Raw genomic sequence first — 25,393 nt, forward strand, 5'->3', positions numbered from 1 at the left:
TAATGGGGTTAAAATCCTACCTTGAATAATTATTCTCATATCTAACCATCATGATCATATAACTAAAGAACAGACTTTTTTGTAGTCCTAGACTTCATTAAGTAATAAATATTAAGCCTTGGATAAATGATCATTTATAGACTGGACGCCATCTCACATACCAAGCAAACACTGTATGATATTAGAATTCAGAGCATTTATCATATCTTAGTCTATCATCCTAATTCTGACAAACCCCCAAGTCTAAAGCATATTCCTTGATATACTCAAAAATCTACAAGTTTGAGGACTCATCTGAAATATTCAGTTGTTTCATCATAGCGTTATTACCAAACCATCTCAGTCAATCAGAATAGATATATATGAAGCAAGCAAGGCATCTTGGCATTTGCAGCCTTAGTAACTGCTGAAATCTTTCCAACAGGACTGCAAACCTGCCCAACTGGATAAAAGTGTCATTAGGAAATGGCAGTGGCATATGAACTTGAGGAAAGAAGAAATATGGTGAAGAGTAAAAACAACAGAGGACACGAGATGAAGTAAAGGTAAGAGATGGAATGAGGTAAAAGAGTGAGGCAAATGCTTGGCCCTGCATTACCATTATCAGGGTTGGTAAACATCCTACTTGCACTGGAGACTGTCTTCCCAATGTCAGCCAGGGATCGAAGGTTGGATTTCTTGGTTTGATGCCGGTGCTTCCGGAGCAAAGTATAGGTCACCTTATCCTTAAGGTCAGGTTTCAATAGGCCTGTCTCAATCTGATGGTCAACAATCATCTCTGATACAAAAAAGAAAAAAAAAGGCAAAACAAAAACGAAAAGCAAACTCAGTCACAAGATCACAAAGTTACTTTTTACTCCAACTTTATGGATGTCATCCTCAAATTTTATATCAATATACTATTTTCCAAATTTCCAACCTCCCGCTTTATATGAAGGGTAAAGATACAGGACACACAGATTCTAGCATTAATGAGAGAGTTATAAATATTCCACTATGAATTATATGTTTGGAGAGAAAGAATCATCTTGTCTTTTTTCAATCCCAGTTAATAGTGAATTCACATTAATCACATTCTTCTATGAGTAACACACTAAGTCAGTAATTTACATTTTTTCAATTAGGTAAAAAAGAGTAAGATTAGAAAATTCATGTTCTCTATCATAGCAAGTATGCCAGAAATACAAGTGATACTTAAAAAAACTTGCGAATATGCAAAATTTAATGTAGTGACATTATTGAATTTTAGATCTGTTTTCCCAAATCCTTCTGTAATGATATATTTTCCTTAAAATAGGACGAAGTAAAGGAAGACAATACTCTTCCCCATATCAGGTTATGCGAACACTAATTAACCCAATGAAAGAAAGACTAAACTACAAAACTGCCTTCGTCTTTTCTAAGAAGGGAGGCTTATTCTTCTTTTGGATCCAACAAAAGGATTTCCAATATATTCCACTAATCATTTTAAAATTTAACCTGCCCAGAATTTTCTATGAAATTTTCACCTTACTACAAAAAAGTTATAATTTCTATTAGTTCTTGTTTTTAGAATGGCTTTAATTGGAAAAGATAACTGTGTTTCATAGAAACTGCTCCATGGGGAGCTCTGCTAATGGACAAGATTTACTCTAAAGGAAGAAATCCTCTTTCTCACAAGTCAGCACGTTAGCAGCATGGCAGAAATGCAGCCTGGTCACCACAGGCCAACATTTCCTCTGTCCAGAACAGCACACGGGACAAAACATCACAAGATATGCAGTGGTAGGACATTATCTCACTCACTGTATGCACGTACTGCTTTTGTCCCCTCTCTAGAACCAGAAAGAACTATGGATCCCATGCCTACCTTTTACGTTTTCAGGTATATGAGTGCATCTAGCACACTTCAACATTTTCCGCCTGGGCAAAGTTCTCAGTATAGAAAAGTGAAGAAGAGAAGAAAAGCTCTTCTCTTGCAAAAGACTGACCAAAAATTGATGGGAACTGGAAGGGTAACGCCTCTTAAGCACTGCTATCTCTTTGAAGTCACAGATGTTCCAGGGGCTCTGCCTGGGCATAACTGCACCACTCAGAGGACCATCCTAATAGCAAGCACTCACAGAACGACCTCACAACCTATAGCTAGAAACTGACAACTTACACAGTATATAATCAACTTAGAAGCCAAGCAGAGGCTGACTCCTGAATTTTCCATTACATGTCTTATACAAATGCCATAAATGTCACATAACACTGGGCCACTTGGTGGGGAGCTTGGGCAAGGCAGGAAGAGTTTCTCCCATAGGAATGTTTTGGTTTGAGAGTGGCCTTTAGCTCTGAGTGGTTTTAACTGTACAAACCCTTCTCAGTAAAACTCTCAGAACTGATCCTATAATTATACAGTTAACCTTCTGTTCCATAGTAAAGTAATTAGGTGCTACTCCTCTACTTTCCCTTTAAGTCTTGTTCACTGCAGAAGGTCCATTTGACAGAAGAACCATAAAAATAAGCAAACGGCCCCAGCGTATTTGTGGCACATGTTATCAAGCTCCTACTCTAATTCCAGGGTTGTGGATTAAAGTGTTTCTTATCTACCCTTCCTGGCAGGGCCTCCCTCTGTGCCTGCCTTCCCTTGTAATCTCAAACCTATGCATACATATGCACAGCCAGCCCTCTGTTACTAATGCCTGGAAATCACCAGTTAGAACAGGTTAAGACATCTGTGTGGCTTATGTCCTTCATTACGTTTCCATAAAACAGCCCACATTACAGGGATCTTTTTAAGTACAAACTACAAAACCTTTCAAGGAAAGTGGGGGCAGTAACATTTAACAGTTACACTGAAATTAAGCCTTCAGTGTTCAAAATCCCACAACCACTACCAATTGGGAGGGAACGTGCCAACCACAGATGATGGCAGAGCTGAAAGAGAACTCAGGAAACACCAAGTTCAGCCTCTTGTCACACAGATTTGGGAAAAGAGGGGGCAAAAGAGGTGACTCGCTCTCAGGAGAAGCCCAACTAGAGGTGCAGCTGCCCAAGTGAAACCAGGTTCTCTGGACTCACACTTTACATCGTTCCCCATATCACACAGTGGCTTTCTTCATTTTAAAAAATAAGCCCTAGGAGCGCCTGGGTGGCTCAGTCGGTTACATGTCTGACTTCGGCTCAGGTCATGATCTCGCGGTCTGTGAGTGTGAGCCCCACGTCGGGCTCTGTGTTGACAGCTCAGAGCCTGGAGCCTGTTTCAGATTCTGTGTCTCCCTCTCTCTCTGACCCTCCCCCATTTGTGCTGTGTCTCTCTCTGTCTCAAAAATAAATAAAAACGTTAAAAAAATTTAAAAAAATAAAAATAAAAAAGCCCTAGACCCAAGACAACAGTCAACAAACAAACAAACAAACAAACAAAAACCTGATATATGCACGGGCTTCTGCAAACCAAGAGAATGGTGGTGTTCATGCAACAACAACAACACAAAAAAAATGGCCAAAAGTGATAAACCTTTTTTTTAGTTTTATTTATTTATTTTGAGAGAGAGACAAGAGAATGAGCAGAGAGAATGAGGAGACAGAGAGAAAGAGAGAATGAGCAGAATGGGGCAGAGAAAGAGAGAGAGAGAGAGAGAGAGAGAGAGAGAGAGAGAGAGAGAGAAAATCCCAAGCAGACTCCGCGCTGTCAGCGCAGATCCCGACATGGGGCTCAAACCCACCAACGGCGAGATCATGACCTGAGCTGAAGTCTAAGAGTCAGATGCTTAACTGACTGAGCCACCCAGGCACCCTGATAAACATTTTCAAATGAAATACAAGGTCCAAGAAACATTAAACTTCAAGACTAACAAAGGTAATTTATAAATATAACCAATTATGAGATTTTACTAATCTACCAAAGTGGCCAAATGTATATATGAATGTGAAAAGTGGGCGCCACAGGGAATATTCCACATCCTGAGGGTGATGGTAATAACTAGTACAACCTTTCTTGAAGGCCACTCAGCAAATACGTAAACAAAACCCTTCCATACATTCAAACTCTCTGAATATTTCACCATTAGAAATCTGTACTAAAAAATAAACAATTTCACGCAACTATAACAAAATGTTCGCTTATTCATTACAATAAAAATCTGAAGGCAACTTAAATGCCCAATAATAGATTATTAAATATTTTGCAGACATCAAAATCATGTTCACATATATATTTAATCACATGGAAAGAAATTCGTGTTAAGTTTTTAAGTTAAAAAGGGCAGATTAAAGTGTTACAGTATGATCCCATTAGTAAAATAAATTTCATAGGCGTAAACGGAGGTGTACAAAAACTGCTGTGAATGGTGGTATTTTGATTTTTGTGTGTTCTATTTTTCTGGATTATTTCACAATGAACATGTATTACTTTTGTGATAAAAAATACATTGCCATTTTGAAAATCTAAAAGGTGTTAAAAGCAAGGAACGACATGACTAACACATCTGCCAACACGTACAGCCCAGCAATGCCTTTAAATATAAAAATGAGAACTCCAAAAATAGATAGAGCTACATTTTCCTAATCCATTTCCCATCATAATACAATACCTGAAATGGCTTATGATTTTTTTTAACTTAGGAGGGTAGGAAAATCCTCATGCAGTTGCCTTCATGTGGGAATGACACTCTTTCATTGTAGGACTATAATGATGATAGTAATAATCAAGCTATCAAAATAATCCATGTAATGTTTTATCCTTTAATTATTTTAAAGGCAAGTATTTTTCTTAGCATTCAAAGGGGTTCTCCATGAAGAAAACAAGGAGAGGTCCTGAGGAGAATCAGAACTAGGCTGAATGCTGTGTGTAAGTATGAGAAGCGACACCTGCTTAAACAGTCACATGGTGATAGCTTTGCACCTGCAGAGGGAGGATGCCTCTCAGAAGCAGGCCACTGAGAAGAAGGAGCAGGTGGACTGCAAAGAAAGATAAAAATCATGCTGTTGTTTGTTTGATATAATCACACCCACTATTATTTCTTTCACTTCTCCTTTGTGGAGATAAGGGGAGGAGGGGAGAGGCATCTTAGAGACTGAACTGTACATAATTCACAACTCTGAATTATCAGCACAACGCAGAACAAAACAGCGGCTTCACCTTCTGCTAGAAAAGGATGTTGTAATAACCAAATAATGGCAATAATTCTTCGAGTTACTGTGCCATCTTCTGTCATTTGTAGCAAAATTAGGGCACTTTTTTCTTCATGCTGTTTAACCCTCTGTAATGTTTTGATTCTTCGAGGATTTTTAAATCTTTTTTTTTCAGCCAGGGACACTCTTCCAAACACACTCTTCCTCCACCCCTGCAAATTTGATCCTTTTCTTCCCGCCCCCACCTTTCTCCCTTCCTTCCTTCCCTTCCTCCCTCCCTCCTTTCTTTTGCTGGTAATGTATGTTATTTGCCTCTGGATTGCTTTTCTGTATTATCAGCTCCAGAATGAGTGATGGTACTTCAAAGTGACATGGTGGTGCCTAATTTTACAATTTAATGACAATTTTTAAAAGTAAAGAGATGGTGGTTAGGGAAAAAGTCCACAACTGATAATAAAAAGTCATGGAAAACTAAAGTGAGAACATAAAATGCTTAATGAATCTTCCTTAAGTCTAGTGAATACCAGGACCTCTTTCTTTGGCCAGTGGCTAAACAAGGCTCCAATATAATATGGGATTCTGTCTCCAACTGCATGGAAAAGATCAGTCAGTTGCCAAAGATCAGAAGCTCCTTAGGATGGTTCCTTCTAGTACTAAAGATCCTGAAGACAGTTTTATAGAAAAGCCCAAGTTCTACTGTAGGACTTACTTTCTTACTTACTGGAAACTTTCTAGTGACCCTTAAACCATAACACATATTCTCCTCCGAGACTGTATATATTGCCTAGCCACAAGCTTAATTCCCATTTTATCCAGCATTTATGCATTCTGACTTATTTTTTCAACTTGTCTAATTTCAGACATCTTTGCTCCAGATTAGTTCTTAAAGTCTGAAAACACAGAAATTGCAGTTCTCACTCAAAAACTGGACGGATTTTTGCTAACCATGATATTTTTTTGAGTAACAATCTCCCTTGCAGCAAAACAAATCACCCAGAAAACCATCCCTTCTGTTTGCTTCTGTCTTTGTAGACAGGCTCTTGTTCCCTGGGTACAAAAATCCAAGATCTCTCCAGATAACCATTTTCAGCCTCACTTGCCTGGTCATATGTGAAAAATTCCACATGCAGCATTATTTCCTACATTATTTTCTAACCTCTGTGGATGTGGATTTGTAACTTATCTCATGTACAAAGTGAGAGATTTGCAAACGTAATTCCAGGGCCTAGAATAGTGTCTGGCACACTGTAGAAGTTCATGCACCACTGCTGAATAAATGCAGGAACTAATTCATTCTGGCCACCCCATATGAAGACATATTTACACTTCCCCCTTCTCCACGTGTACCTTAAAGTGTCTCAGGTTCATGAAAAGTGTGGGACTTCTTTGCAAATGGAGCTAACAAGCTCTCTGAAGAAGAATCAGATACATATACATCAGTAAGATATATGCCTCATTTGACAACTAACCTTTTCTTCCAATACAAATGCTATAGCTTTCCTACTATCTTGCTAAAAAACAACAACAACAGAGATGTCATAGACAAGCCTTTTGGCTATAGATATTCAAAGAAATTTTGTGGTGAGTCTGATATACAAGAATTTTATACTGGTCACTTTCTGTGGGGCCACAATCCATGCTGTCTTCCCCATAATCCCAAATGAGGCACCCTGCAGCCCACTTGGAAAAGTGTAGTCATCCATATAGGTCCAGAGGACATCTAGTTATTGAATTTTCCTGGGAATGACAAACAGAGCCCCTGTATCTCATTTTGAGAAAAACATGATCTTCAGTACCCCTAGATCTGTAGGGTAATAAGGCAGTTTAGGCCAGGCTTTTGTTAGAAAATGAAAACAATTACTACTGTTTGGAATGTAGTGATGTGTGCTCAAGGCGTTCAACGTAATGAGTTAACATTCACTACACAGCACTAATCGCAAAAGATACCAATGCACCAGGAGGTTCAGTGACTTGCTGGTGGGTGTATAAATGATACTCAGCACCAATGTGACAGGACCAGTCACTAGCCCATGTGGCTAGTACATGCGGCTGCTGGCTCCTTGCTCCCCACAATCTTTCTTACATATAGTTAAAGGATCTTGACTTCCACCTACAAAATTAGTCCCAACCCAGCAACTAGACTATTTTCCTTCTGACATAGGACATAAACCCTATTTTACAGATGATGAAACCGAGGCCCAGAGAAGCTCAGTGCAATGTCTAAGGTCAGAGTTCTAGAAATCTAGTCTCCATACTTCCAGTCCAATATAACCAAGGATAGGAGCAGGGAGCCTCCATTCTAAATATTAACCTTCCACTAATAAGCGAGGGAAGTGAATGAAGATCTGTACATACACATTTTGATCCCAATAAAAATAAGTGAAAAATTAAAAGCATGAAAGAGAAGACTGAGAAATAAAAACTGGATAGAAACATGCCAAAATGCTAACGATGGCTATGGAGGCACGATGGATGATTTTTTATTTTCTTTTCAATATCTGCCTATATTTTCCAAACCTGCAACAAACCTTACTAGTTTTATAGTATAAAAAAAAGAGAGAAAATAAATGTTATAGAATTCATCTGCATTAACGGACACCCATGGACAGGATGGTAGAGCTAAAAAGATGATAAAAACTTTAAACAACATACTTACCCACCAACTGTGGAAGAGAAGAAGCCTCCCTGTCAAGCATGATGGATCCTTTCTCCATACATGTCCTCAGCTCAAATAAGCTGTGAAGGGACAATGTGGCCACATGGGGCTTGCTCCATCTTTCCCCACCCTGTTCCACTTTTTCTTCAAATTTAATCCACCTAGGAACATGAGATTAGTGAGCAGCAATTAAAAGTATTCTAACCTTCTCTGGAAATAGCTACATCAACCCCTCCATCTCCACCCCCACCAGCACTTCCAAAATGTCTCCTTTGATGGAGTCTTAAAAGCTTATTATATCGTTAATTGCATTACCTTTATGAATACACCGAACAGAGTCATTAGACTGCTCCTTCACATGGCGTTAGAGGGAAAGAAGATAAACCAAAGGGATCTAAGAGCATCCTTGGTTTCCCACCTGTCTATACATAACCATGAAATCCTTAAGAATGATTATTTTACTAGATTTTTAAAATAACACAGGAAAATGTGCATTTCAAAATTCTCCATGAAAGCCTACACTATGTAAAAATAACCACCGTTGTGAGAATTCTGTTGTGACTTCACAAGGCAAGTTTCTATAAGGTGAAATATCAATTATGAACCAGTATTTATCTTAATTATTTGAAAAATATGGTGTATGAAGTGGTCAGATGAATATAAAATTCCCCTTTAATACTTAAAGAGGGCCAGCATGTGTTGCTATGTCTTACTTTGTATTTCTCTGCTGACACATGTTCCCTTCTCATTGAGATTCTAATGGAAGCTTTTCTCTTCAAGTCTGGCTCCACATGTTTAAAAATACACAAGTTCAGTGAACACATCTATTCTGATAATAATAGATCTCCTATAAACCTTAGCAATGGAACAAACAACTCACTGTCTTTCTAAGACTCCTAGATATTTTGATAACTTAGCAATATACAAGCAACTTTTTAACAGTTTAATGGAAATGAAAGCAAAACACATTTGACTGTCTGTATATCCCACATATTACACATACAGACTTTTTCTACACTGGTAAAGGAGAACATGAAAGCATCGTCAGTTTGCTATTCATTATGACCCAAAGAAAAATGCTTCTTTCTCTCAATTCAAACCTTCTGAAAGATATTGAAAAAGATAAAGAGGGGGTTAAAAAAACTGTTTTTCTACATTCTTCACCCAAAGGTTTAATGATTGAAAAATGTTTTCCTAGAAAAAAACTAAACGCTCACCTAGCACACTAAAGATGAGAACAAAGGGCAGAGATCAGAGGAAGCTCTACATAAGGTATTATTTATAGACTGCTCACCACCCCCCAGAGGAGGAAAAAAAACACATTAGTAGAACCAGGAGTGAAAAGAGATCAAGAGATCAACCACAGAGTCAGAGAAAATTCAGAATTTTAATCAAGCCCAATACTCACATGATTCACAAGTATTTTAGCCACATCCAAAGACTCTCTGTCTCTACTCCTCTCAGAAAGTCCCTCCTAGCCAGAGAACTCCCACATGTCAATGGTAACCTTATCTCCAACCTCACCCTCAATTCCAAGACCCTCTCCCTTTCCTCTGTATCCCCCATAAATGTAAACAGTGGAGATTTTTACATATTTTCCTCACAAGTTAAAAAGCCCACATCACCACCAAAGTTCTAAAACTTCAGAACTGGGCCTTGTTTCTTTCCATAAAAGTAGTTGTGAAACATTCCAAGACAGAATACAAGAACCTTTAATATTCATGTGTATGTGTTGTGTGTGTGTGTAATTAACTTAGTAGTTCTTCCCTTAAGTTGCTATTAGTACTACAGAAATAGAAAGAATGAAAGAAAAATGACAATTTTACATCACACTCTTATAGAATCCTATGGATTTGCCTAAAAGATAAAAGGTAATTGGGTTATTTCAAAAGTAATCATTTTATAGAGTATATTACATTGGTTAACTTTAGGTATATTATCTTTTCAGGCTTGCTCACACAATCTTTAACTATGTTTGTTGATACGTGTTACATAAATCATACTTACATTTTTAAAATAATTTTGAAAAGGGGATGGAGGGTTGGGTTAAACAGGTGATGGGGATTAAGGAATGCACCTGTCATGATGAGCACAGGGTGATGTATGGAAGTGCTGAATCACTATATTGTACACCTGAAACTAATATAACACTGTATGTTAACTAACTGAAATTAAAATAAAAACTTAAAATAATTTTGAAGAGTATTTTTATTGAAGTATAATTGGCATAAAATATCCTAATAATTTCAGGTGTATATTATAGTCAATCATATTTACATTTGATGTTATGATTTATTACCCAAGCTAAGGCTCTAGTATATTAAAAGACTCCATAGTATATAAAACCGTGTCAGAATTACATATAAGGATGTTATCTATAGGAGTGATTCCTTGTTTTTATTCCTAAGAGAATTCTTAGTAGCTGAGGAGAGAATCTTTGGTCATGGGATGTAAACCCAAGATAAATAACAAAAGCCAGCTAGAAACTCAGTAAAGGGGACTCAGTAAAGGGGAGTGTTTTAGACAGCCCTCAATTCCCTCTTATTTTTATTGAATGAGTCCCTCTTCCTATCAGTTGCCATAGATCTGTATTGCCAAATACATACAATGTGACAGTGGCTCTTTTCTGCCATCATTCTCAACTGTCCAAACTATGTAAGTTTATTTTTTTATATGCACCCCTATGTTAATTTCAGCATTATTTATAGTAACCAAGATATAGAAATTGGGATACATGATACAAGGTACAAATATATATATAATAGTGATATATGATTCTGTACATATGAAACTGTGGTAATATCATATATACATGATATAAATATACTATATAATATATAATGGAATATCATTCATCCATAAAAATAATGAAATCTTGCCATTTGAGACAACATGGATGGACCTCAATAGCACTTTGCTAAGTGAAGTAAGTCAGACAGAGATAGACAAATACCATACGATATCTCTTATATCATATGGCATATCTTACCATATGGTATCATATGGTATGATATCTCTTATATGTAGAATCATAAATATATAAATATAAATAAATATAAATATAAATAACCAAGCTCATAAATACAGACAATAGATTGGGAGTTGTCAGAGGTGGGAAGTGAAGGATAGGAGAAATGGATGATATAAGTTTAATAAAAATTTCTTAAAACAAACAAAAAAAAAGGATCAAAACCCGTGCACTCTTTTGTGACCAATCTTTTATTTCACTCCTCTCCACAGTTTGTATTGTAGGTCACCTGATTAGACTTAAATATGACTTTAAACAAGTTTTAAAAGTACATTTAGAATTATAAATCCCAACCAGCTGGGATTTATGGAATAGCATTAGTCACCCTCCCGGAATACACCAGCCCTTTAGGTCAAGATTTAATCACAAATGAATGAAAATGTAAAATCTCAAAACTAGCCAGTTCCCTAGAATCTATGTTCCTAAGGGATAAGTATGATCTCATAGTTCAGTTTAGCTTCTACTCCACTTTGAGTTCAGTAAATATTAAATGCTATGATGATGTCATATCATAGCATAGCTAAGGACATAAGGAAAACTCTAGGATAATGACTATTAAATTCCTTCAAAATCTATTGTTCTGATTGTTCAAGGAATCGAGTATATTTCCAACATATGCCTTCAGACATAAAGTAATAGTTTGCCCATTTAAACAGATTGTTCGCATATAGTTTCATTCCAGAAACTACACATGCTATGTCTATCCTCTTCACATTATCAAGGACAAATTTGAAAAAAAAAAAAAAAAAACTGAAAACTACTCAATTCAAATCAGAACCCATTAAAGAAAAGGCTAAGGCAAAGGTGCCAAAGTTCAGCCTATCCGAATGCCAATGAATTTGTTAAGGTGTCCCAGAACCATGTAATTACATTTTTTTTTTAAAAACAGACATTTTTATTATAAAATGTACTATAAGCTACTATCCACCCTTCATAGTAACTGTGCATAACAATATATTTGCAATAAAGTTTCCTACTTTTCCTTTTGTCTTGGTACTTGACATGTTATAGGAAAATTTATTTCAGAAGTTAGATCTTTAAATGCTTGCAATTACAAAACTGTTGTAACCTTGCAGGAAGAGTTTCTTAGGTAAAGTTTATTTATTCCAAGGCTGGAAGAGAAAGAAGATGAAGAAGATGAAGAAGGAGGAGGAGGAGAAAGTACACTCAATTGAATGTACTTTGAGTGACTGCCAACCAAACAGTATCTCTCTCGTTTATTGAAGAAAAAAGAAGGCCCACTGGGAATCACTGAATTTTGCAACTTTCCAATCATATGATTAAATGTAATTAAGAAAAGACAAGACCTCTAACTTACATGCATGCCAATTTAACAGTGGAAAATAGATGTGACCTTTGTCCTAGAATATAATCCAACTATATAAGACTATTAAAATAATAAATTTCTTGCTAACTAATAAGTGCCTCATTACACCAAAGAAGCCAAGGCTAGTGTGTATCTGGGATAAATTATGTTTTTAAGGAGACCTCTTAAATTTCTAGATCAACTGTGAAAGTTACTGCAAAACAGTGTATGTAACTACAATTACATAGATGATTAGATTCCTTTTCCTTCAGCCTTGTTACAGAAGAAATAAACTTGTTCTGAAATGGAATGTTCCAAAGTAATCCAGTAGAGAAAAGACAGAGAAGTCAGTATATACTGGGAAGAGAGCAGTCTCTCTCCACACCCGCATGGTAAGTGCACATATCTATGCTTGATGGCCATGCCCTATAATCAGGTTTTCCAAAGATAGACTGGGTCAGTATGCCAAGTAGAAACACAAATGGGTGTTCATTTGTGCTGTCCCACTGGAAGTAAAACATCAATACCCTTTTCCTCTGTTGGCTGGCTTTCTTGTTGAAACTTGTGATGGCTTTCCTTTTTACCCAGGTTTGGCAGCAAAAACTGAATCACACTGGGAGACTGGTCTTTAACATATATTCTCATAACAGTGAAGTCCAACATTACCCATATGAATATTCCCTGAAGGAAAACTGAAAGCCAATAACCATTTTTGCAGAGACGTCATTGTCTCAAAGAAATAAAGAATGTGAGGGGTGCCTAGGTGGCTCAGTTGGTTAAGCATCCAGCTTTGGCTCAGGTCATGATGTCACATTTGTGAGTTCAAACCCTATGCCGGGCTCTCTGCTGTTAGTGCAAAGCTTACTTTAGATCCTCTGTCTCCCTCTCTCTCTGATCCTTCCCCTCCCGCTCCCCCTCGAAAACATGTTCTCTCTCTCTCTCTCTCTCTCTCTCTCTCTCTCTCTCTCTCTCAAAAATAAACATTTAAAAGAAAGAAAGAACTTGGGGTGGTAGGAGATAGCAGTAGCCCTTCTTCCTGGTTTTGGGCCAACACCAAAGGTAGACCATGGCTTATTCTTTTGCCAGTTTGTATCATGAACCTATTAGCTAATGCCTAGCCACCTTGAAAGTCTTAATAATGAGCATAGGCTTCTTCACTAATACCAAATAATCCATTCTAATTACTGCCATATTACTAAAGGTCAGTACTCGAATGACCTAACACTCAGGAATACACGAGTACCCTTCAAAAAAGAGTATTCTCTGCATTCCACTGGTCATATACAATTTCTCAGGTCTAATCATTCTATCCTTTGCACAGTCTTCATTTGTGCTCTATGTTAGAAGAACCAGTAAAAATTCAAAGTTTTAATTTTTAGGAAAGGGAAAAGTAGGGGAAAGATGTTAAAAAAAAAAAAAAAGAGGGTGGAAGAGTTGGCTGTGCTTCAAACTTCATATAAAGAAAGACTTCCCTTGTGGCTACTGTGCCTTCCAGAAGTTAAATTGGGATAATTTTCCTACTACTGAAACCATTCTCTTTATTTTCTGAGACACAGAGCTTAACCTGAACTTCCTGACTAATACTGAATATGCTGTAGTGCTGGGAATCCATATAGGATATTTTTGGTCAAATCCGATCATTAGCCAACTAAAAAGTATAGAGCATTACAAAGGATAGTATTGTGTTTTCTGAGTGTATGGGCTCACAGTAGAAATTGCATTAAGCTAGAGAAGTCTAGTGGGTTAGTTCTCTATGGAATAAAATAAGTCTATGAATTGGGGTCTCCACAGAAGGCAAAGATCTCAATTTTATAAGTCAGCCAGAAAAATATTCATAGAACATTTTCATATATAAAATGAATCCCCTCTAAATACTAAACTTTTATTAGTCTGAGACATTTGAGAGCTTTTAATGGAGGAAAATCTCCTATCACATCTGGAAACTGGACATCATAAATGGTGGTCAGAAATTACTGCAAAAATATTCTGAAGCAGAGAATGTTCCAAGAACTAAAGATTACTAAAAATCTGAATCATTTCTGGAGGTACAATCACCTTCCAGCCTCCCAACAGGATCTGGGTGGAGCGGACTACTAAGAATCAAGGTACTATTTCTCCATTCCTTCATTCTGTTAGAACATATTTCTTGACTATGGATAGTATCCCAGGTAGTTGTAGACTAGAAATATAGTGGTGAACAAAAAACAAAAAACAAAAAACAAAAAATTCCTGCCCTCGTGGAACTTTAATTTTATTGGGAAGAGAAAATAATAAGGTATGCAATATGCTAAATGGTGGTAAGTGCCAAGGACAAAATAACAGAGGATGGAGGTTATGGAGTGTTGGGGGAAGGTTTCAACTTTAGATGGGATAGCCACTGAGAAGATAATATTTGAATAAATACCTGAAGGAGGTGAGGAAATGAGCCATGTAGATAACTGGGGTTGCAGCAAGGTGAGCACTTCAGACAGAGAGAACAGCAAGTGTGATGTCCCTGACACAGGAACATGACTGGACAGTGAGTGAACAGGGGAGAGAAGTAGGAGATGAGGTCAAAGATATCATTGTGGATTGTTCATGAGGGAGATAAGGGCAGGTGCAAAGAGACGGACTAATTAGGAAGCATGTGCAGTAATCTAGATGAGAAATGATGGTGGCTGGGACCTGGGTTGTGGCAGTGCTGAATGTGAGATGTGGTGAGATTCTGAGTATCTCGATATCTTGGAGGGTAAAATTAATAGGAGTTGCCAACGGATCAAATAAGGGGTGTAGAGAAAGACAGAAGACAAGGAAGACTCCAATGTTTCCGGCTTGAGTAACTAGAAGAATGGAGTTGTTCACTGCGGTGCAAAACTCTGTAGGAGAAGCAGATCTGAGGCAGGAAGATTAGCAGCTCAATATTAGACATGTTATTTTGAGAAGGGGATTAGCCATCCAATTATTTGTTTTCAGTCATATAAGGAAAGAATCTGGGCTAGAGAACTTAAGGCAGATGGCATCAGCATATTGATGAATTAGTTTGAAACTTCAAACATAGGTCCTCTTCTGAGTTTTATCAATGGTGTGCTAGGTACCTTGGGTCTGTCATTCAGCTGTTCATCAGTCAGAAAGAGATGACATCACAGAACTCCAACTTTGGTCAAGTAATATTTCTAAGAAAGTATTATATTTAGAACAGTTGTTTCTAAAGGCAATTGGTTCTCAACTAATCACACTTAAAAAAATATGACTGAGCACCTATTATGGTACCAGGCACAGTGAGGCACTAGGAATACAGTAGTGAAAGATAGACATGGTGGTCCCTGCTTTCAGATGAATTGGTGTAATGAAGAAGACAAAATGTAAACAATAATATCATATCTACATTTAATTAACCAATAGTGAGGCGTCTGGGTGGCTCAGTCAGTTAAGCATCTGACTCTTGATTTCAGTTCAGTTTATGATCTCACAGTTCATGAGATCCAGCCCCACGTCTGGCTCTGTGCTGACAGTGCAGAACCTGCTTGGAATCCTCTCTCTCTGCCACTCCACTGCTCATGCATGCGTTTTCTCTCTTTCGCTCTCTGTCTCTCTGTCTCTCTGTCTCTCTCTCTCTCTCTCTCTCTCCCTCAAAATAAATAAATAAGCATTTTTAAAAAATTAATCAATATTAATTGTGGCAAGTCCTATACAGAAGTTATAGAGTATAGGGGCACCTGGGTGGCTCAGTCAGTTAAGCATCTGACTTCGGCTCAGGTCATGATTTCACAGCTTGTTGGTTATGGCCCCACGTTGGGCTCTGTGCTGACAGCTCAGAGCCTGGAGCCTGCTTCGGATTCTGTGTCTCCCTCGCTCTCTCTTCCCCTCCTCCATTCGCGCTCTGTGTGTGTGTCTCTCAAAACTAAACATTAAAAACAATGTAAAGAAGTTATAGAGTGTAGACTAGTGTGAGTCTATTTCTTCCTGGAAAGCACCCCCCTCCCACCAACAACACATGGTGTACTCCCACCACACATTCTCTCCAGCAGTACAGTCTCTCAGGGACTGATGACATCACCAAAAATGACACCTGTGTTCTCAAGGAAATAAGTCCTTAAAGATGGTAAAGTATTCAAAATTATCTGAATCTTTAAGAATCTTAAACGAAAGTACAATGTCCATTTCACTCAACGTTGAATTACCTACAGAGTGAACTGTTACCTCCTCCTTTCTGAGACCAGAGGTCATATAAAATAGAGCCTGTCTTTGACTGAAAGAAAAAGCAGAAAGCTACACCTGAAGTCTACTCTCTGATAGGTACTCACACAGGAATTTCAAGATGAGAATAAGAATAAAAGTAGCCCTTCTGGTCACAACTGACTATACCAGTATACACACAGGGATGGCATTGTAGAGCTATGAGATATGCATGAAGTTAGAGAGGTGCAACGCAGTATCACCCTCAGTTGATAGAACAGAGCACTCAAGCTTGGGAAGACTCCATGAGTACATGACTGGCCCAAAGCTAAGTAGCCCATTAGCACCAAAGCTAAGACTAGACCAAAATCTCCCCAACACTTAATTCAGGCTGCACCAGTACAATTCTTACTATGGTTTTTTTTCTCCTAGAAAGAAGGAAAAGAAAAAATTAAATGGAGATACTAGTAGAAGGTTCCAATTTGAAGGCCTTCTTTTGGAGGATGTTTTATGAACCCAAGGTGTACTTTATGTAGGACTTTTAATACCCAGGTTATAGGTACTGAGAGAAAGGAATGAGAGAGAGTTACTGTACCATGGAAAGAGGTCCTGAAAAACCAAGAATGAAGAGCTTCAACAGGGAGCGTAAGAGGTGGAGAAGTAGAAATGTGCTACAGGCAGCTTTTTAATAAGGAGAAAATATTAACAGAAGAGTTCAAACAAGCACACTTGCTTTAAGTGTCTGTATGTTAGAAAGACAGTTATCCAGCAAATGGAAAATAACATATTTAAGATGAGGTCTCTTTCCTTAATGCTACTAGGAGGGCCAGGAGCAAAATGTAATGATTTTTTTTTTTCTGAGCACAGTTTAAATTATGGAAGATAAGAGATTATCCATGGATTCTACTCTACTTTTTTTTTTTCTACTGAATTTTTTTTAAAGCAGATTGTTTCCACATGGATAAACTACCTAGAAATTCTTGGTGAGAAATAAAAGCTTCTCTACCATTATCAAATGAATCAATTTATAAAGCTTTTCTACTATTAAAAATCCTAAATGGCTGAAGACATTCAAAAGTACTTTACAACAGGGGCGCCTGGGTGGCTCAGTCGGTTAAGTGTCCAACTTTGGCTCAGGTCATGATCTCACAGTTTGTGAGTTCAAGCCCTGCATCAGGCTCTGTGCTGACAGCTCAGAGCCTGGAGCCTGCTTCGGATTCGGTGTCTCCTCTCTCTACCCAACTTGTGCTCTATGTCTCTCAAAAAATAAATGTAAAAATTTAAAAAAAAAAAAGTACTTTACAACAGAAATAATAAATCCATAAACCTACAGAGCACAAGTCTCAGTAACTAAACAAAAATTACCAAAAAAATCCAATGAACTTGATGAACACTTGATTACAAATGATATGATGCATGAAGCTTTTAAGACATGCCCCAGAAATAAGGTGCTTGGCTGGCTCAGTCAGAAGGGCATGGGACTCTAGATCTTGGGGTCATGAGTTCTAGCCCCATATTGGGTGCAGACCCCAGAAAATAAATGTTCTTCCTTTAACTCCCAAAAGAACCTCATCCAGTAAAGGAAAGACTATTGGGTTAGTGGTTCTTTATATCTCATCAACTTTTACTGATCATAGATGATAAAAAATATATTTCTTTCTGATTCTAGAATGACCTAACAAGAACCAGAACAGCAGACATAAATCTCTTTTCCATCTACATCTCTAGAAGACTTTCACTTATTTTGCTTTTTTTTAAACCCAAAGCCATGATAATGATTTGACTTGCCTCACTTCTGATTATACTGAACACACTTGAGACTCTTCAGTAAGATACAGTGACCTATGTGTGAGCTTCTTTTGCTCACTTCTTTTTTCCCAGTACTTCATGAGTGCCTGACATATACTATGCATTCAAAAAAACACAGGCTGAAGTTAACTGATTTTAATTAAATTACAGACTATAAAAGGTGTGTCTTAACAATATTTTTCTTGTGAAAGTGAAATATATTGAATCTCCATGTGATTATGACAGTGAGAGACCAATAACTGCATTATATCTAAGTTTTTATATTATATAATTGCTGTATATCCTAGAATTACAGCGTGGAGTATATAACGGAGTCTACATCCAGAAAGAAAGTAAAGCTCTATTATCATGAGACAAATGAAGCCTTAGATGTATCGGTAGTGCTTAACAATTTACAAAGTATTTCCATATGTATACACGCATATAAACATGTATATAAATATCCATGCTATAATTAGACAAATATTAAGTAGTATTACACTTACATATATTATCTATCTTATATTGTGTTCATATATATTATATGTAGTAGATCATTTTATTGATGATGAAATCAAAGTTCTGAGAAACTGAGTACTGGGCAGCTAACAGGTGAGAAATCTGAAATTGAACTCAGGTCTCTAAACTTCCAATTCGAGTGAACGTTCTACTTGGCTTTTTGTTGGATACTTAAAAGATAATATATTTTCACTTGGAATAATGGCAAGTTTGTGGATAAACAGTCATTGTCTTTGCAACCTCCCTCCTAACTGGGAATGGACAAAAAAATCAGACATGATTTCACAAGATACCCTGGCATGTGGAGACTGTGGACACATATCTCTAGCCTATCATGTTAGGGTGCTTGAGTTTATCTAAGACATTTTACTATTAAACAGCATAGAATGGAGGTTTACTTCTAATTCCTTATAAAGGTTAAAACTGTAACAACACGAATCAATGAAACAATGTTCCAGCAGTGGACTAGAGGGTGCCCTGCATCCACATCAATACAAAAGAGAATTAAAAGAATCCTTTCATTCCTTAACCCAGCCAACATGATGCTCATCAGTTATTCAAAGTGTGAAGGAGAGAGAAAGATGCTCACGGACAACAATCTTGCCCTGCATTTGATTCCCCAGGTCAGCAGTGCACAGCCAGCCATGCCTCACCTCGCTGTCTCCTTCCACTCCATCTCCTGCCCATCCACGGCCAGTAGCTCATCCAGTTCGGTGAAGAGTTGAGGGGGTGCGGGGCTGTCATCCTCCTCACCCAAGATGAATCGGATACGTTCTGCAGCAGGAGAGACTGCGGAAGTGAAAATACTGCGGTTAAACACTGGCTGGACAACCCTGAGGAAAGTGTAGCTTCGAGCTCTTCCTCTGTCCCCAAGGCTATTGGACTTCCCAGCCATGTTTTCCGTGGACATCCTCCGTGCTGGGCCTCCCTTATCCCCAACCTAAAGACAGAAAGAACTCAAAGCCCTTCTCTGTTCCTTCAGTCCTAAGCTGTATCTCAGCTTGCCACCGCTCTCCAGGACAGGGCTCCGGTTCTATGTGGAGTGTCACAAAGAACCTTTAGCCCTCAGATGAGCTGAGGTCCAACCACATGACCTTCCCTCCTTCCCCACTTATGACCCATCCAAAATTAGTAGACAGAAACCAGCCTGAGCCAATCACTTCTTCTACAGCAATGGGAGGGGGCAACAGAGCACTCCAATCCTGAGTTACCCCAGGCCCTTGCCTCCCACCCACCCTCCCTCTGTCCAATGCCTAAAGCTCATGCCCTCACAGGATCCTTGCTGCCCGTAACTTGCTAAGTGCAAAGTTGATGAGGGAATATTTAACAAGATGGGGCCTCTTCTTTACATAATGGCAGTACCCAAAAATGTTTAGTCACACTTCAATACACTTGAAAAACAAGCCCAAGTAAACTATTGTACACCTGAGGAAAAAAACTTTTCTGACACACTCAAGCACATAATTGAATGCCCTACTAGCTCCTTTTGACCCTATCTCCTGAAAATCTTGTAACAAAAAATTAACTAGAACTTCCCTCAGGTTGTGGTTAATTTTCCCTTTTTTTTTTTTTTAAAGGAAAACATCTAAAAACTGATGGCCATATTACAAAACTAAGGCACAGAGATACTCTTTAAAATCCCTGGGTAAAGCCAAGAATGGTATATCCATGTGAATGTAGTCCAGGTACACAGATACATATGTGTGTATGCGCACACACACACACACACACACACACACACACACACACACAAGATTGCAGAAATATATGTACTCAATAAAAAAAGAAAATTCTTACCATCTGAAAACTACTATAATAGGACAGGATGCAATGCCACAGATCAGAAAATACTACAAATAAACTCATGGAAAATATTCAACCTAACTAGTCATCAAAACTAATTATGAAAGTAATGAGGTGTCTGGGTGGCTCAGTCAGTTAAGCATCCAATTCTTGATTTTGGTTCAGGTCATGATTTCACGGTCACGATCAAGCCCCACATCGGGCTCCACGCTGTCAGTACAGAGCCTGCTTGGGATTCTCTCTCTCTCCCTCTCTCTCTCTCTCTCTGCCCTTCCCCTGAATGCTCTCTCTCTCAGAATAGGATAGGATAGGATAGGATAGGATAGGATAGGATAGGATAGGATAGAATAGAATAGAATAGAATAGAATAGAATAGAATAGAATAGAATAGAATAGAATAGAATAGATGTTTTACCTATGAAAATGGCAAATATTTTCAAAAATGATCATCCTAATGTTGCCAGAGATTTAGAACATGTACACCAGCACCTCTCAGTTTATGTCACTGGTAGAAGCCTAAATGGGAATATCTCTCTGAAAGGAAATTTAAAAGGATATGAAAATGTTTTAAAAGTATATATATCACGTGAGCCAGTAATGCTACCACTAAAAAGACATTCATTCCGAGTAATAGTTGTTATCTCAAAGACTGAGGTATCCACTGCAACACTGTTGATAACTGTGAAAAATAAAAGCCTAAATGTCCAAAAAGGATTGGTTAAATAAACTGTATTACAACTATCCAATAAATTACCATGTAGTTATAAAACATGAAGTCAAGATTATTTTTTGACATATATACAAGATTAAATGAAAAATAAAATTGCAAAATCATGCAAATAAAGTGATCCCACTTTAGTAAAGAAAAAAATACAAATATATCCACAAAAGAAAGTCCGGAATTGAGAGAGCCCTCACTCTGCATGGTTCCAGTGTGTGTGAATTCCAGGCACCACCATTTAGTTAAAGAACACCAGTCCCCCAATAATACAGTTCAAATTTCAGTTATCATAGTGTATTAACTGTGAGTAATTGCACAAAGGACGAATTTCACTGCTAGCTCTTCAGTCCATAAGTTACTATGTAAATAACATATATACATCATGGTCAGTGACCAATCATAATGCTTTCTGCAAAGTCTGTCAGTGATTGGTCACTGGCCATCTGGTACCCAGTTCATATGCAGGCAGCAAAGTGTGTATCTGTGTTGCCTTCCTACCTTTCAATGATAAATTCATATAATATAAATAACCAAAAGAGGGAAGTAGCCAAAAGAGATGAAAGTCGAGTACAGACAAAAAGTGATATGGTAGAAATGAAATCTGTGTAAATGTAAAAGGGGTTACAGAAGACAGAACGCTGCTCATGGGGAGGTTGACAATGCTGCCAATCGACATGTGAGAGAATCTAGACACACAGTCAAAAGGCGCACGCACAGCGCAGCACACAAACTTCACAATGTAAATAACGAAAGTGGCTGAACCAAAACAATAAAGATGTCCCAGAGGAAGTGATGCTAGCAAAACAGAAAACAAACAAAAAACCCACACACATAAAAAAAACCAAAACTCACATTAAAGGAACTCTCAGAGACATTCCTTGACATGGAAAGCAAAAAGGAGAAAATGTTGGAAGCGGATCCAAACTTAGAGAGGAGTATGCAATTCGGTTGGGAACAGAAAAGATGCTTCCTTCATATCATAAGTTGTACAATGGGACGAAGGCAAGCCTATTCAAACTACTTCTGAGAAGATGTTAAGAAGAAACAAAACACTTTAATCTCAATGCTTCTGATGATTTAGAGTGTGCTAAATATTACTTTTACTATTTTTTTCATTTTCCTATATCTTTATAACAAACAGCAAGAGAGATTTCAATGACACGGCAACATTTTTTAAAAGTCAAAGAAAAATAGTAGCTTTTCTCATTGATTATTAGGATTGTTTTGCATTAACTTCAGCTTGAATAGTCATATTTATGGCCTCGCACTACCACGCAAAGCAAGGACGGCCTATATATACAACTTTTAAATGTTATACAGTTTATTTCTAGGGCTTCTATTTTCTTCCTTTCACTTTTCTATCTGTTCTGCAGTGTGCACAATTCATTCATGCATTCATTCAGCAGTATTTATGGAGTACTGTCTTTGCTCTAAATAGGCTTAGTTTCAGGCTCTGAAGATAAAGGAAAAAACTTGACAAGATCCTTTTCTTATCAAGTTTACATCTCTAGAAAGGGATGCAAACATTAACTAATTAATTGTTCAGTGAATAATTAGTTGCTTAAATGAATGAATAAATTAGTACATAAACCAAAAAATATATCTGCAGACTGTTCTGTGTTTGTGGAACATTCAAATAAGATAATTGAATATATATTAATATAAGATACAATATATTTAATTTCAGTAATTAGAGAAAAAATGACTGTGAAATTTCTTAACATCTCTGTAAGAAACAAAAATGAAAGCTGCAGAACTTTTACGTAAAAAGACTTGCAATGCCTTTCCAACCAAGAAATGGAAAGTGTAATCATTCTAGAGAATCATGGAAGTCATGAAAGAAATGATGGGGGTGGGTAAGAAGTGATGAGTACAATTTGGAATCTGTCTAAGACTTCAGACTACTAAAAATGTGGTTATACAATAGTGGTTCTGAAACAGACAATCAGAGATTTGATGGACTTTTCATCAACGTTCAACATCAAAGATTGCTGAGGTAGAACTAGCTTTTGGAAAGGAAAAATGTACATTTAGAGGATCAATTTTTTTGTTCATTTCTAAAAACGTGATGTTAGTCCCCACCTCTAACAGAGAAGAATAAATCTTTCTCCTCATTAGAAAAGAGACTCTACCTGCAGAGCCACAGCACATATCTCTGCTCAGCTCTGATACAAGGAGCAGTACTCTGAGATCCAGGATCCTCAAATTAGGAAAGCACAACTCACTGCTTATCAGACAGACTTAGCTGTGGCTTCCACACACTGGAATGGAAGAAGGCTGTGACATTACTACCAGTTCGCACTCTCTGGGTCTCGTGTGTAACTTGTCTTATGTACTAAGCACAGCTTCTGAACGACCAGTATAACAATCCCCTTTGGGATAAAATTCCAAAATCTTGTGTCATAAACTCGCTTGATACTCCAGTAAGTTTCTTTCCTCAGTTGCTCCCCTAAGGTTCCCCAGAAATTAGAAGAGGCCACAGCAATTGTACTGCGAATACAGACCTATGGAAAGGGCATACTCTGTAGCCAGCAAATACCCTTCCCCATTTCTAACATCATTCTTAACATAAAGATATGCAGAATGAGAGTCTCCCTAATGAAGGATGTCAGGAATTCATTTTTTCCCCGTAACTTTTAATCAAATAGGGAAATGAGCTAAATAGAAGACATAGCATTGAGATTAAGCATATAGACTCTGGAACCAAACTACCTAGGTTTGGATCCAAACTCTGCTACTTTTATGCTGTATGACCTGAGACAAGTTAATTACCCTTTCTGTGTCTCAAGTTCCCCACCTGAAAAACAGGATGGTGATGATCATTATAGAGGCTAAAATACAAGGTTTAAATTAGTTTGAAAATTGCCAGCCCTTACCAGCAAAACCTGACTAGCTTCTAAGAAAGAAAGTACTCACAGATATTGGCCCTAAGAGCCCCTATATGTTGAAAATATATAAGGTAGGAAAGAAAAAGGCCAAAAGTTCTGCACGTGTTACTTCAGTGAATTTAGTAGCTTTGGTAATGAGAACATAAAGGTGTACCTTTCTGGGAAACAGCCAATAAAAGAACAGGGGAAAATAAACCTTTTTAGTCTCACTTTAATACGGGAGGGGAGAAAACATCAGGAAATCAACCTGCATTACAGATGAATAGATTATAATTCTAAGTAATAACTAACCTAGTTTCATCACAAAAGAGAACCTGGAGAAAAATGAAAGAGAGTGACAGGGAGACAGGAAATAAGGGAGAGAAAGAAAAACTGTCAAATTAATCCAATCACCTTTGTCAGAACAGAAGGCCTGTAGATCAAAGCCAAGTTAATGCCTCTAATCTGCCTTGATTTTTTTTTTCTTCTTTTTTTATTCTGCCCTCTGGTTAGAATGTGTTTTGGATTTTTTTTTTTCAAAAAAAAAAAAAAACAAAAATACCCACTCCCACCGCCAGCACCCACAGCACACATCACGTACACATCATCACAACCGAATGATTGTTGAGCCTGAACTTGGCCTCAGAGCAGCCACTGTCTATCAATCAAAGATGATGTATGAGAGGACACTTCACCATGCCTGGCTAAACAGTCAACTCTCAGTTTGCCTTTCATGTCACTTTGGGTCCAATCTGTGTGTCCAACCAGTCTCCTACAACACCCCAGAAGTGTCTGGTGACAGAAGAACATACCTGCTCAGTTTTGCACCAAGCTCAGCCAGGAGTCCCAGTGTCACAAGCAAGCTCAGAGGTGTTTATTGCTGCTGTCACAGTTCATCTGCTAACCTGTGTCCCAGAAGATGGGCAACGGCAAGAACAGAAACCTACCCTGGCCCCGTTCAGGAATGAATTTAAGAATTTCCGGAGAAGGACCACAACCTCAGCAGAAGGTAAACAGAATTTTGTGATTATGGGTAGGAAGACATGACTCTCTCTTCCCTAGAAGAGCTGACCTTTAAAGGACAGAATTAATCCAGTTCTAAGTAGAGAACTCAAGGAACCTTCACATGGAGCTCATTTTCTAGCCAAAAGTCTGGATGATGACTTAAAACGTATTAAGCAATCAGAATTAACAAAGAAGTGGACGTGGTTTGGACAGTGGGAGGCAGTTCTGCTTATAAGGAAACTATGAACAAGCCAGGCCATCCTAGACTAGCTGTAACAAGAATCATGCAGGAATTTGAAAGCAACACATTTTTTCCATAAATTGATTTGGAGAAATGTAAACTTCTCCCAGAATACCCAGGTGTTCTTTCTGGTGTCCAGGAGGAAAAAAGTGTTATGTATAAATTTGAAGTGTATAAAGATAACAATTAATGTGAATGTGTTTT

General features: G+C 37.8%; 1 protein-coding gene and 1 pseudogene across 4 annotated transcripts in view; one reads left to right on the top strand and one right to left on the bottom strand.

Moving 5' to 3' along the window:
• Positions 1 to 25,393, bottom strand: part of SLC4A4 (solute carrier family 4 member 4) — a 353,101-nt gene that overhangs the window by 196,034 nt on the left and 131,674 nt on the right. For 3 of the 4 annotated variants that reach the window (XM_027058126.2, XM_027058106.2, XM_027058130.2), the window contains exons 4-6: positions 19,206 to 19,341; positions 7,757 to 7,917; positions 599 to 778 (exon numbers count right to left, since the gene is read on the bottom strand). In XM_027058126.2, coding sequence (XP_026913927.1) covers positions 599 to 778; positions 7,757 to 7,917; positions 19,206 to 19,341 — 477 coding nt within the window. The remainder of the gene's footprint in view (positions 1 to 598; positions 779 to 7,756; positions 7,918 to 19,205; positions 19,342 to 25,393) is intronic. The other variant, XM_027058136.2, reaches the window with a different exon arrangement.
• On the top strand, positions 24,848 to 25,379 carry LOC106983686 (dihydrofolate reductase-like; annotated as a pseudogene).

The sequence above is a fragment of the Acinonyx jubatus genome, chromosome B1, assembly GCF_027475565.1.
Source record: "Acinonyx jubatus isolate Ajub_Pintada_27869175 chromosome B1, VMU_Ajub_asm_v1.0, whole genome shotgun sequence".
In the NCBI taxonomy this organism is placed as follows: domain Eukaryota; kingdom Metazoa; phylum Chordata; class Mammalia; order Carnivora; family Felidae; genus Acinonyx; species Acinonyx jubatus.